A 13,363-nucleotide genomic window follows, 5' to 3' on the forward strand; every position below is an offset into this window, starting at 1 on the left:
TAGAAAATAAACATCGTTTTTTTATTCAAACCCATATTTTGAATCTATATTTTTAGTTAAATCCTTTCATTTTTCAAACGGACCTTCAGAATTAGTTGAATGATGTGACCATGAACAACTCTATATATAATATGCTTTTATAGTCAAAATGAGATATACGAAATAAATTTTATGTATTAAATTTATGTACGATATATAACTCTTATTTATATAATACATCATATATATATATATATAACAATAATTTATGATTTTATGTAATTCATATTATACAAAATAAGAAAAAAAAACATGCTAAGAATACACCTGTGTAAATAGGACATGCAAACAAGCAAAAAAAACTTGCGTAGGCACAGGTGTAGTGCATACCTGACTCATCCTGCTGTTGCCCCTGCTCCTGCCATAAACATAACAAAGTCGGCCATATTTTCCAACATGTATTAACTTATCATGCACACTTTTAAAACAACGAAAAAAAAATGCCAATTAGTTACCTTCTCTCTTTTAAGATGAATCCTAGTAACAAGACTGTCCCTTATGACTTCGGATTTGGAAAGAAAGGGTGGAGTTTTCAATCGCCTTTTTCTGCCAGAGGGCAGTATATTTTCCAAACTTTCTTTAGGGAGACCAGTCCGCCGCTTACGTTTCTTATTTAGTTCTACATTGGAAGGAATCCCCCGACTGCGTCTGCTGTATACCTGCCTATATCTGGTGTCCAACTGTGGGCTGCTCTGGGAGCTAACAATCATCTGCTCCTGCTCCATGGGGTCATCATTTACACGTACACAAATTTAAATAACTTAAATCTAATAAGAAATATTAGATAGTGAATTTGGTTTGGAAATTATCTAACGTACATTACCAAAAGGAGAGAGCAAGTTGCAATGAGAGTCCCCATGTCTCTTATCAAATAATAAAAAAACATTGAGCAAAACATTGAATCATCAAATAATAAGAAAACTCAAAATGACCAGCAATGCACAGCAAAACACTGAGCAACTCTCAAAATGAACAAATGTATAATTATAAGCAAGTATATACCAATCGAGCGTAACAGAACAGAACAAATGAAAGACAAGGATAAGACAGTTATAAACAGAGTTTTCCACAGGCCAGCCACCCCAGCAATTCGTCAAGACAAACAGAAGTTCATACGAGGGGCATTTTCAGGGAAGTAGAATACAAGCAATGGAAAAATCAACTATAAACAGAGTTTTCCACAAGCCAGCCACCCCAGCAATTCATTAAGACAAACAGAAGTTCATACGAGGGGCATATTCAGGGAAGTAGAATACAAGCAATGGAAAAATCAACTTGCCTATTATTACAATAATTTAGTTCAGAGGAAACAAATTTAAAACATGTGACCAAAAAAAACCGTGCAACTTCAATTTAGTTCAGAAGAATAAGTAATATAATATATAACAAAATTTTATACAAATTTTACCTAATAAAAATAAGAACTAATGCTGGTAGCAGAATATAAGCAAAGGAAAAATCAACTTACCTATTTCCCCATCATGCTCTTCTGCTGGAGCTGCGTTCTCCTGATTTTGCAAGCCTCCCTCTTCTCCATCTATGACATTCCAAAAAATTTACCTTTGAGTGCTGAAGAATACTAGCATTCACTTGGAATTTAAGAATGAATTGATGACTTAATAAACAAACACTTTTAAAATACTAAAAAAAGAAAGGAAAAACATCATGATTTCCACATGCTATACACAAATAAAAACAAGCAATCACTTATTATTATAAAATTGCAAATTCTCAACTGTATAATACAATTGCAAATTCCCAACTGTATAATACAATTGCAAATTCCAAGTCTTTGAAAAATGTTGCTTTGAATATTGAAATAGGAAAAAAAAAATATTAACGTGTTAGCTCAGACTCGTTTTCATTCATTCAAAATATTCAAATACAATTCCATTTTATTATATATTATATTGTCTTTTTTATGGAAGATGAAGCTTTGATTTAAACAGAATCAACTACTCCAATCTTGTCTTATTTTCATTTTCCACTATCACTAAACTAATTGAAAGGTAATTTAGCTTTTAACTTAGGATAACTAATCATCAATCAAGTGATCCAGATTCTTGACTCACAAATTCATGGAACATTAAAACTTTTTAATAATATTCCAAATCAGCATCTTTTATTTCTTATTTTCATTTTGTTTTAACAAAATGAAAAGAAACAAACATACGTGGTGGTTCGTACAGATGAATAATTCTGCTCAGGGGAAAGAAATTTAAAACATGTGACGAAAAAACCATGCAACTTCAATTTAGTTCAGATGAATAAGTTTAGGATTACCTGCAATATACAAACACTCTCAACAATCAGACCAGACTGATATGAAATCTTTATGTACCAAGGGCCAGTCTTGCCTACTTCCTCCCCTACTTCTGCCTCTACGACTTCGATCAAGTCTATTGTGAATTTTAGTGATATGTTACGCCTTAAGTTGAAGATCATCAGAAGCACATAGCTTCTTTTCCTTCGAGGCCGCAGGATTATGGAGAACTACCTTCTCCAAAGATACAAGTGATGTCAAAGCACGCTCCAGGAAAACTTGATCATTATATGGAGAAGGGAAGAAATTTTGTGGCAGTCGAGAATAGGGGGCCCATTCAACCTGTTTGAAACATTGAAATAGGAATGACAAAAAAAAACGAAAGTCATTTGAAAAAGTTAATTAAATCATTAGAAAGAAGAAAATGACTTCACTTACTCTATTTAGGCTTAAATTATTGAAATACTCCTCAAATTCAGAAGTATTAGGGTGTTTTTTGTGCTTCTTGGATGACTTGAACAGCCTTTCATGCCACCCAACCAGCAAAGGAAAGTCCTTGGGACGATTTTCCTTATCTTCGGCTATGACAATTTCATTTACTTCTTTATTGTCGAGATGAAGCAACCAAGATGCAAGCTCCGGCAAGTGCTTCAATATAAACACCTACAACAAAGAAAAAAAATGTTAATCCACATGAAATAAAGAGAAACCACTAAACAAAGGTGTCGTAACCATTTTTTGAAAAACTGGAATCGACTTAAATTTTGAAAATGAAAATGAATAGAGGAGTCGCCACCAATCTTTTTTGATGAGGTGTGATCGGGTCACCTCGTAAAAGTAGTTGTTTTTAATAAATGGTTTGATTTATTTAAACAACGATTTTGGTCCACGCAAATCAAGAAAACAGGTTCGGGAGTCGGTTACGCACGAGGAAGGATTAGTACCCTCGATACGCCCAAAATTGGTACCTTGTTAATTAATTAGTGTCTTAGTGTCGAAGATTTGAAAACTTGAAAGAATTTAAAATACGGTCCCTTTTTAAAAAACATTCGAATGCTAAAGACCTTCTCGCCTCGAAGTAACAAAATGTCATATCCAGTGAGTTAGGACACGACATCTCGAACTTTTTAGAATGAGCTTGCCTTTTACTTAAAAATCTGTGTATTTTAACTTCTTTTAAAAGGATATTCGGTTAGTTAGAGTGAACAAGGAAAATCGAAACCCAGTAAGTTAGGGCACGCTTCCTCGAATTTTCGAACACCGAATATTGCCTTTATTCGCGAAAAATCTTATTTCGAGGTAACAAAATGTCATACCCGGTAAGTTAGGGCACCACACCTCGTATTTCCGAAAATAAGCATTTTTTAAAACTCGTATTATGATTTAAAAGAATATTCCGTTATTTAGGTTAAATGAAAAAAATCGAAACCCAGTAAGTTAGGGCACGATTGTCTCGAATTACCAAATACGGAATATTACTTTTATGAAAGAATTATTTTGGGTTGGATAAAAAATATAATGCGATTTATAGTAAAATACAAAACCAAATCATGATATTAACACGTATAACAACATAATGATAGGTGCGATAATGTCAAATACAATAGTATGGGCAAAAAAGATGAAATAAAAACAAGACTAGTAAAATATAAAACAAACGTGTAGGGAAAAATGGAATAAGCAAATACATAAATAAATAAATGAATATAAAACATGACAAAATGAAAATGGCAATGATAATAAAAACGATAATATTAACAAAATTGATAATAAAAATAGTGATAAAAGGATAATAATAATAATAATAATATAATACCTATGATACTAATAATAGTAATAATAAGAAAATTAATATTAATATTAATAATAATGGAAAATAATAATAACAATGATAATATATTAATAATAATAAAAGTGAAATTAATAGTGAATTGATAATAATAATGTATGTTAATAACAATGATAATATATAAAGGATAGGAAATAATAATATGGTAAAAAAAATAACAATAATATGATAATAAAAATAACGGTGGTAGTAATAATGATAATAGCAAGAATAAATATAAAAATAATAGTAACATAGCTAAAAGATAATGCTAACTTTGATAATAATATAAATAATAATGATAATAATGTTAATAAAAATACAAAATGATGAAAAGTAAAATGTCAATGAAAATAATATAAGAAAAGCAATAGTAAAATAGTAGCATTCATACGTAAAAAAACATAGGTAATATGTGAAATATAATGATAACATAAACATAAATAAATAAGTAGTACTAGGTAAAATAAATATAGATTAGAATATAATAATAATAATAGTAATAATAATAGATATAGCAATAGTAATAATAGTAATGGTAATAGCATGATAATATTAGAAATATACAATATATAGTATTAGAGGTAAATACACAATATATACATATTAGAAATAATAATAATGTTAAAAACAACTATTAATAATACTTCATAAATATATACATATATATATTAAAGATATATACATATATAATAAAACATATACTAATATTAGTAACAAATATAATAGGGGTAAAAATAGATATAATAATAGGTATATAACATGGTATTAATATGTGTATAATATAGTATTTAAATGTGTATACATAAAATATATATTAGGGATAATAATAATATTAAAAAGCAACTATAAATATATAAAATATATATAAGTATTAATTAAAACTAACAAATTTCTAAATAATAGTAAAAATATGCTAATAATAGTAATAACGAAAATAGTAAATTGAATAATAAATAATATTTTTAAAAAATGGTAAAAATAATATAGAAACCACATTAAATCTAAAAAAGGGACTAAATTCGAAACAAGTATGAAGTTTTGGGGCCAATTTAAAAAGAAATATAAAAAAGGGACCCATTTGAATGCTCGTGCGACTGCAGAGGGCCAAAAAGGCAATTTACCAGAGCCCTTAAAACGACGTCACTGAAGGGAGGACCAAATCGCAAAACGTGGTAAATTTCGAGGCCAAATTAAAAATAAAAAATGATTTAATTGCAAAGTAATAAAAAAGTGGAGGGGCTAAATGCGAAAATATCCCCTCCAATAAAAACATGCGGATCCTGAAGTTGGAGCGGGTGGGATTGGGTCGGGTCGTCTCAAAACGACGTCGTTTTGGGTGTTTAAGGCCAGTCCCAAAACGACGTCGTTTTGGTGGCCTATATAAACCCAATTTTTTTTTAAAAGTTCATTTCTTCTCCTCTTTTAAAAAAATTTCCTTTCTTCCTCTTTGTTCTCTGCAGAGGCCATTGCTCCTGCGAGGTTTCAATCTGGTCGCCATCGTGGCGCACCGCCGTCGCCGCCGCCGTCGGCCACCCTGCGCGGTGGCCGGAAAAGGTAAAGTTTTCCTTTTTTATTTTTATTTATTTTTTTTATTTTTTTTATTTTTTTATATACATGCAAGTGAGTAAATAGATTCGAAAATCAAAAATAAAAAATAAAAAAGGGGTAAAATCCCCTTTGGTTTTTCGATCTCTGATTCTTGGTGTTTTGTTTTTCCGATTTGGACTATATGATTGCTGGTTTTGGTGTTAAACTCGCACTTTTTGTATTATTAAAATTTCTACTCGATATATTGATCTATTAGTATACAAAAATATGCCCCCCTCCATTCATTGCAATTTCGCTTGGCTTTTATAGCCATTTGCAAGTCCCATTTTTTTATTACTTATTGTCTTTTCTTCCTCTGTTCTGCAGGTGCAAGTAGCGGTGGCAGGTGGCTGACAAGGCTAGGGTTTTTTTAGGTTTAGGTTTCTTTCTCTCTTTTTTTAAATGTATTTGGGTTGTTAATCTTGGGCTTGAGGTATTTAGGGTTAGTTGGGTATTAATTTTTTTGTTTAAGTTGGGCCAAAATTGGGCCTCAACAAAAGGAAACTATAAATATAACTTCTATCCTCACCGTCACAAAATGAAAATTGCCATAGAGACAATTGGAAGTGCATTTGTTGACGTTCTGAAGGCAGCGGTGCAGACTTGCGAGCATGGCTGCACCCCATGCATAACTTCCAATTTTATCAACATTCTTCAAAAATGTTGGATAAATTGGAGACACCGTTTTAGCTACACTAGGGAGTACTACAGACCCTATGATGTAGAACATTGTAGCTCGAACATACTGGTCAAGTTGCTGCCCTTCGAGGACATAATTTTCATCCAAGTGCCCGTAGTTGTCCTTCAGCCAATTGAGAAAAATTCCACTTTTTGGTTTTTCTGCTGTTTTTGATAGTTCTAGGCACTTGTCTGTGCCAAAACACTGTATACACAAGTCTCTTACATTTACTTCTTTCTCATTTACTGTAACTGGCCAACCTGTTAAGCTAAGTAAAGGATACAATCAAGAAGAATATCATCTTATTACTTGATTTATGAACAGAGTAAATACATGCTATTATATACTAGAATAAGCATGCTGACCATGCAAGTTAACTACTAACAAACTAACAGTTAACCCGTTATTAACAGTGGAACTACTAACAGACTAACTAACTTTTATTAGTTATGCTTACATTCTCCTGGTTTCTTTCATTTTTGTTTTCTATCAAAGCAACATCAGCACTAGAGAAGACTTGTAGAGCAGTTCGAAAGGAAGCAAATGCCTTGGGTGTAATGGGCTTGGTGAGAACATCAGCTATCTGTTTTTCAGATGGAACAAAGTTGACTTGCAGAGTGCCGTCAAGAACTTTCTCACAAACGAAATGATGATCAATCTCCACATGTTTCACCTTGGCATGATGTGTAGGATTTGCTGCCATTGAGACAGTAGAGGTATTATCACACCAAATCACGAGAGGCTGACAAAGTAGCAGGCCAAGATCATTGAGCAACTGTTTGACCCACAGCAACTCAGACACACAATTAGCAAGGCTTCAATACTCAGCTTCAGAGGAGGATCTAGACACAACTGGTTGCTTCTTTGAGCACCAAATAATAGGACTGGAGCCTAAGTACACCACATAGCCAGAGGTGGAACGACGATCTTCAACAGAGGATGCCCAATCAGCATCAGAGTAGCAAACTAATTCAAATTGTCCCTTGGAAAGCAATAACCTATAATATATAGTGCCAATAAGATAGCACAACACACGTTTGATAGCTTTCCAATGAGTATCACTTGGAGAGTTCATATATTGACTAAGCTTATTAACACAAAAGGACAAATCAGGCCGTGTAATGTAAACATATTGGAGCATGCCAACAATGCTACGATACAGATGCTGGTCAGCAAATGGAGGGCTCCCATCGATAACAACCAACTTTGGGGTGCTCACCATGGGTGTTGGTGTAGCAGATGTGCCGAACATACCAGCCTTGTGAAGAAGCTCAGTAACATATTTCTTCTGAGTCAAGATCAAGCCCCCCTGAGACGTACGATGAACAGCTATACCCAAGAAAAAACTGAGCTGCCCCATGTCCTTGAGTGCAAACTTTTGATGAAGCTGGAGCACTACGTCATCAATATCCTTGCGAGAACTGCCCGTAATCACAATATCATCAACATATGCCATAAGCAACAAATAACTTCCTGAATTAGATCGAATGAATAGTGATGGGTCGGCCTTTGAGGCATGAAAACCAAGATGACACTCCAAGTACTGCCGTAGTGTTTGAAACCATGCTCGAGGAGCTTGCCTTAAGCCATATAGGGCTTTATGGAGCTTACAGACTAACTTCTGACCCGAGGACCCTACCTCTTCAAACCTCGGTGGTTGTGTCATATAGAGCTCTTCAGACAACTCCCCATTAAGAAAAGCATTGTTGACATCCACCTGCCTTAGTGCCCACCCTTTCATGACGGCAATAGCGAGAACAATTCTAATTATTGCTGCACGAACCACAGGGCTGAATGTGTCTTGAAAATCCAGCCCAGCATGCTGCGAGAAACCTTTGGCAACCAGACGAGCTTTATACTTATCCACAGAACCATCAGCCTTTTTTTTCACCTTAAATAGCCATTTGCAGCCAATTACTCGACGATTACCCGGTAAAGGGCAGAGACTCCACGTGCAATTCTGAATCAATGCATGTAATTCATTATGCACAGCTGCTTTCCACGACTCATTTGCCATAGCAGCATGAATATCAGCAGGAACTTCTTCAGATAGACTGGATGCTGTGCTCATGTATGCTTTAGGTTTGAAGACCCCTGCCTTGCTTCGTGTAATCATAGGATGGGAATTATGAGCAACACAAGGTGGTGAGGGTGGTGAAATATGAGAGATAGATGGTGGTGAGGGTAGTGGAATAGAGGAAATGGTGTTGGATGGACAAAAAATGGAGTTAGGTGGAGGGCTTTGAGTAGACAAACAGCTGTTGACCAAAGAAGGAGCTTGAGAGATAGATGGAAGAACACGTGACGAAGTAGGTGTGGGAGATAAATGTGGAGATAAGACAAACAGTTTGGAACTAGTTTGTGGGATAGAGCTGGTAGGTGCAGACGTGGTAGGGATGGTTTTAAATGGAAAGACAGTCCCATTAAAAGTGACATGACGTAAGACATAAACATGACCATTAGCATCTTGACAACGGTAGCCTTTATGATATGGGGAGTACCCTAAAAAATGTACAAGGGGTTGACCGAAAATGAAGTTTATGAGTGTTATAGGGGCGTAGGTTGGGAAAGCACATACATCCAAAGGTACGTAGACAGGAGTAATCAGGTGAAACTTGAAACAATTTTTCATAGGGGGGAGATTAGCAAGGAAATGGGAAGGTAACCTGTTTATCAAATAAACGGTCGTGCTGAAGGCATCATGCCAGTAGGTTAATGGCATAGCAGCATGAGCTAGCATAGAGAGACCAGCCTCAACAATTTGCCTGTGTTTGCGTTCCACGATGCCATTTTGAGCAGATGTATAGGGGCAAACAAGGCGATGCACGATACCTTGGAGAGACAGATAGGATCTCAGCACTTGAAACTCTCCTCCCCCATCAGTTTGCAAAGCTTTAAGCTTACAGCCAAGAGTTCTTTCAACTCGTCTGTGGAACAAGGGAAAAACAGCAAGCACTTCTGACTTCTTTTTCAAAAAATAGACCCAAGTGTATCGCGTGAACGCATCCGTGAAGGCAACATAGTAGTGAAAACCATTTGAACAGATTGGTGCAGGACCCCAAACATCAGCAACAACCAACTGAAGAGGTGCAGTATACTCAGTGAAAGATTTCTGAAATGGGAGTTTATGTATAAATTTTATTAAACTAGAGATGATATGTATAAATAATGCTGTGAATTTATTTACTTTGTGAATTGATGAATATAACTTCCTGAATATTGTGTGAACCACACGACCTAGCCACACAGCCTGTGACCCCTTGCAGTATTTAAAAAAAATTTAAAAAAATTTAAATATTTTCGAAAAAAATTTCTGAGTTCTCGGTTAAATCCCGATATATATATTCTGGGCTTCGATGGCTCACATAAGAGACACTATGATTAAATTTGATTGATTTCAGGTATGAATGTTATGTGAAGCGAAATTTCTGTTAAATGATCTGTAAATTTTGGTAATACTCTGAATCCCTATTCCGGAGACGGATACGGGTTAAGGGTGTTACAAATCCACAGAGAAGTTGATTAAAACTTACAATATTACAAGTATTATGCTAGAACAAATATTTACAATTACCTTGAGAATGAATGTCGAAGTAGTAGCAAGAAATATTAGAAATAAAAATAAAATAAATGCAAGAAATTAAATAATAATAATAATAACAAATACCTGGAAGAAAATATGCTGAGGTTAGAGGATCAACTCTCAGCATCATATTAAGATTAAATTTTAATACTCAATGTTTTTACTCAATTGGAATCCACACATAAATGGAGGTCCCAATTAGATAATTTAGCAATTACGACCAATAACTAAGCATATGAATCCATGAGTAAAGGTATGTCCATAAAAGAAACGTCCAATATGATTGCCCAATAAGTCTAAGGATTAAGCAAATGAATCCATAAGCAAAGAATGGTAAAATATAAACTTTCAACCATTTAAGTCTAGTCCAAAAATAAAACAAACGGTATTATAATCACTTGGTAACTTCAAGACTTATAAATAAAATCTTCAATATATATTATGTCAATTCATGTCTACAACAAATCAAGGTTAATTTATCTAGGCATTCATTGTGCCATCTTTTGTCTATAACAAATACAAAATTAAACTTTACAAATATGATTATAACAAGTGATGATAATTAAATTTTAGCTCAAGTGTTGAGTATCGAACTTACCTTAATATTTGCCAAGAGTTTCACCATTTCACTTCAGCATTTCACCATTTCACCTCAGCATTGAAGATTTAGAAAAACATAATAAACTTAAGTAACTCAAACTTAGATGAAGAAGACATAATAAATATAAGAAACTTAAGTTCTTACACAAAGAAAGAAACTAGAAAAAAAACATAACAAAGAAATTATCTCAACTATAAAGAAAAATTAAAAAAGAAAATGATATTATATCTCACAATCTACAATTCCATTGCTTACACCATTTCTTTTGTATGAAACTAGACTCAATAAGCTTTAATTTCATTAGATTCAACCTCTAACTCAATTTCTACAATTTTTTTTGAATTTTTAAAGTTGTGCTACTATTACTGTCCATAAAATATTTAGTGGAACATTTTACTCTTCCATAATTTGATTAAATTCTTCTCATTTCATTACATAACATAATACATTCTAACTAAATTCAATGTCAATACATATAATCATTAAATTACACAAATTTTCATTACTATTCAAATTAATTATCTAGTTCGATAATCAATTTCAAACATAGCATTTTAAACTCAAATAATCATTTACAATTTATTTTGATATCATACTTTGTAAAACAAAATAAATATGTAACAAATATAATAATTCAATTTATAGAAGTACAAACATAATATGAATTAATTTAGTAAGTTCCATACAAACATACCTGTCAATTCCATATCGAGCTCAAAAGTAAGGACTATTTTGCAGTTTCTCTTTTCTCTCGATTATCTGTCGATTGGTTCAAAACCCAATCTATAATATAATTTAATTTAATTTAGCAATGCTAAACATCGTATAACAACCTACAATAGGCATAAATTAATTCAAAGTATGGTAATAGCTAGTAAATAAAATTAGTATCCATCTATCAAGTATAGTTGAAAGTATACTTCAGTAAAACCTTAGGCGGAAAGCTACGTGTAATGCCTCCATTTCAAAGTGAAAAGAAGAAAAACAAACAGGAGGGATATGCAAATTGAGCACTGTTGCCTCAAACAACATTTTTCCTGCACCTATCAGATGTTAAATTTATCTTGTTTTTACCCCTTTTTCTTTTTTTCTCTTATGCCTTGGGAGGTTGGTCATTGGTGATGTACACTATATAACCTCACAGTTTCATACACACACTTGCCTAATTCCTCTTTGGTCTCTTTTTTCTTTTCGGTTCCTTCTTTTGGTGTTGCTCATTCTCACATGTTCTAAACAATCAACCACTTATCAAACCAAAACAGAATAGATAAATTGTAGTTATACAGGGATGGATTCTCAAAAGAAAAAGAAGGGGGGATGATGGTCTGAATCTGGCCTTGTATTTACAGAATTTACATAGAAATGCTGTTTGTCTAGCCCCAATTCATTCGTATTCAATGTCAGTCCAATAAAATGTTTCAAGTTACACACAAAATAGATAACAAATGTAAGAGCCTATTATCCATGAAATCATGTTTAGAAACCCAGGCAACTAAACAGACCAAATAAATATAAGTCCATTTAGATCACTCATTCCCAAAACAATCTCAAACAATTCAAACATTATGGCAAGATGTTAAAGCAACATATGAAGCTACAAATCAAGATGCAGCTCTCAAACCAATCATGTCCTTATGTTAGTAATTCAGCCGGATATTAAAGGCATACCTCATATCCAACATGTATCCAGTTGTTTTGAGGGTGTTCAATCTCTGCGGACATTTTAGGAACTTCTGAAGGTAAATCAGTGTTTCCAGGGCAAAGAGCTTCATTGAGTAGACAAGTCAATGGAAAAATCATCAATGTCTTTTCATTAAGAACAAGTAAAGGAGGACTGCTGTTAGTCTCTGCATATACCTATAAACAGAAAACAAATCAAGTTATTAAAAACAAATGGAAATTGAAAGCTCTAGTAAAGCTACATGATGATACAACTTTAAGGGGAAAAAATCATCACGATAATGAAATTGGGATGATGAGTGTTGCTCTAATAGATAATGAAATAGAGCTGAAGCAACAAAAGAAATTAAAAACCACATTTGGATGCAAATTTTTCTTATTTCTTACAGTTAACAGATAATGGCAGTTTCAAAAGCATTCACAAAACCATTAAAAGAAACACTAAATTAGACATGGGTATTTTCTTAACAACCAAACAGCAAATTTTGAGTGAGGGAAGAATACAAAAAGGCAAAAGGAGCTGTTTTTAGCCCCCTTTTAACAATTACCTTGAACACAAACAATTTCTTTTAATAAAACTCACACAAAAAAATAAAAATAAATGAGCGATGGGTAATTTCCTTAATCCAAAAAAGGTTAAATTTTGAGAGAAAAAGAGAAACTCAAATAAAAAAGGAGCAGCAGCTTCTAAACCTGTTTAAGAATGGTGGAAGGAAAGGCATTAGAGTTGAAAATATTATCACGACTACCCAAAATAATCATTCTAACAAATGTGACTGTGATTTTGTATAGTATTTTGCAACATTCATATCTTAGCTACTGAGATTTTATCACGCCTTGAACTACAAATAGTTCGTTATTATTCTTTCGTATCCTAATCCAAATGACATAAGATATTTTATACATTTTATCATTGAGTTTTATAACGAAAAGAATTTTATAAATTTTTAACCTTGGGTTTTACAATATTTCTCTCATGTCGAACTTATATTTAAAGATTTGGACATCTCCACGTGCACACATACTATGTTCAATTTTTTCATTGAATCCGAATTACATTTCAAGGAAAAGATGAGTCCAAATAAAAGTTGTAAACTAGA

The 13,363-nt window shown here is 33.2% G+C and overlaps 1 protein-coding gene across 1 annotated transcript; it reads right to left on the reverse strand.

Annotated features, from left to right (window-relative positions):
- Positions 1–12,148: 12,148 nt before the first annotated feature.
- On the reverse strand, positions 12,149–13,072 carry LOC121209414 (SH2 domain-containing protein B-like). Its single transcript, XM_041080043.1, has 2 exons — positions 12,957–13,072; positions 12,149–12,440 (listed from the first exon to the last, which is right to left on the reverse strand). Exons 1-2 carry the CDS (start codon positions 13,023–13,025, stop codon positions 12,240–12,242), a joined length of 270 nt encoding a protein of 89 aa, XP_040935977.1. The 5' UTR covers positions 13,026–13,072; the 3' UTR covers positions 12,149–12,239.
- Positions 13,073–13,363: the final 291 nt, after the last annotated feature.

The sequence above is a fragment of the Gossypium hirsutum genome, chromosome A11, assembly GCF_007990345.1.
Source record: "Gossypium hirsutum isolate 1008001.06 chromosome A11, Gossypium_hirsutum_v2.1, whole genome shotgun sequence".
Lineage (NCBI taxonomy): Eukaryota > Viridiplantae > Streptophyta > Magnoliopsida > Malvales > Malvaceae > Gossypium > Gossypium hirsutum.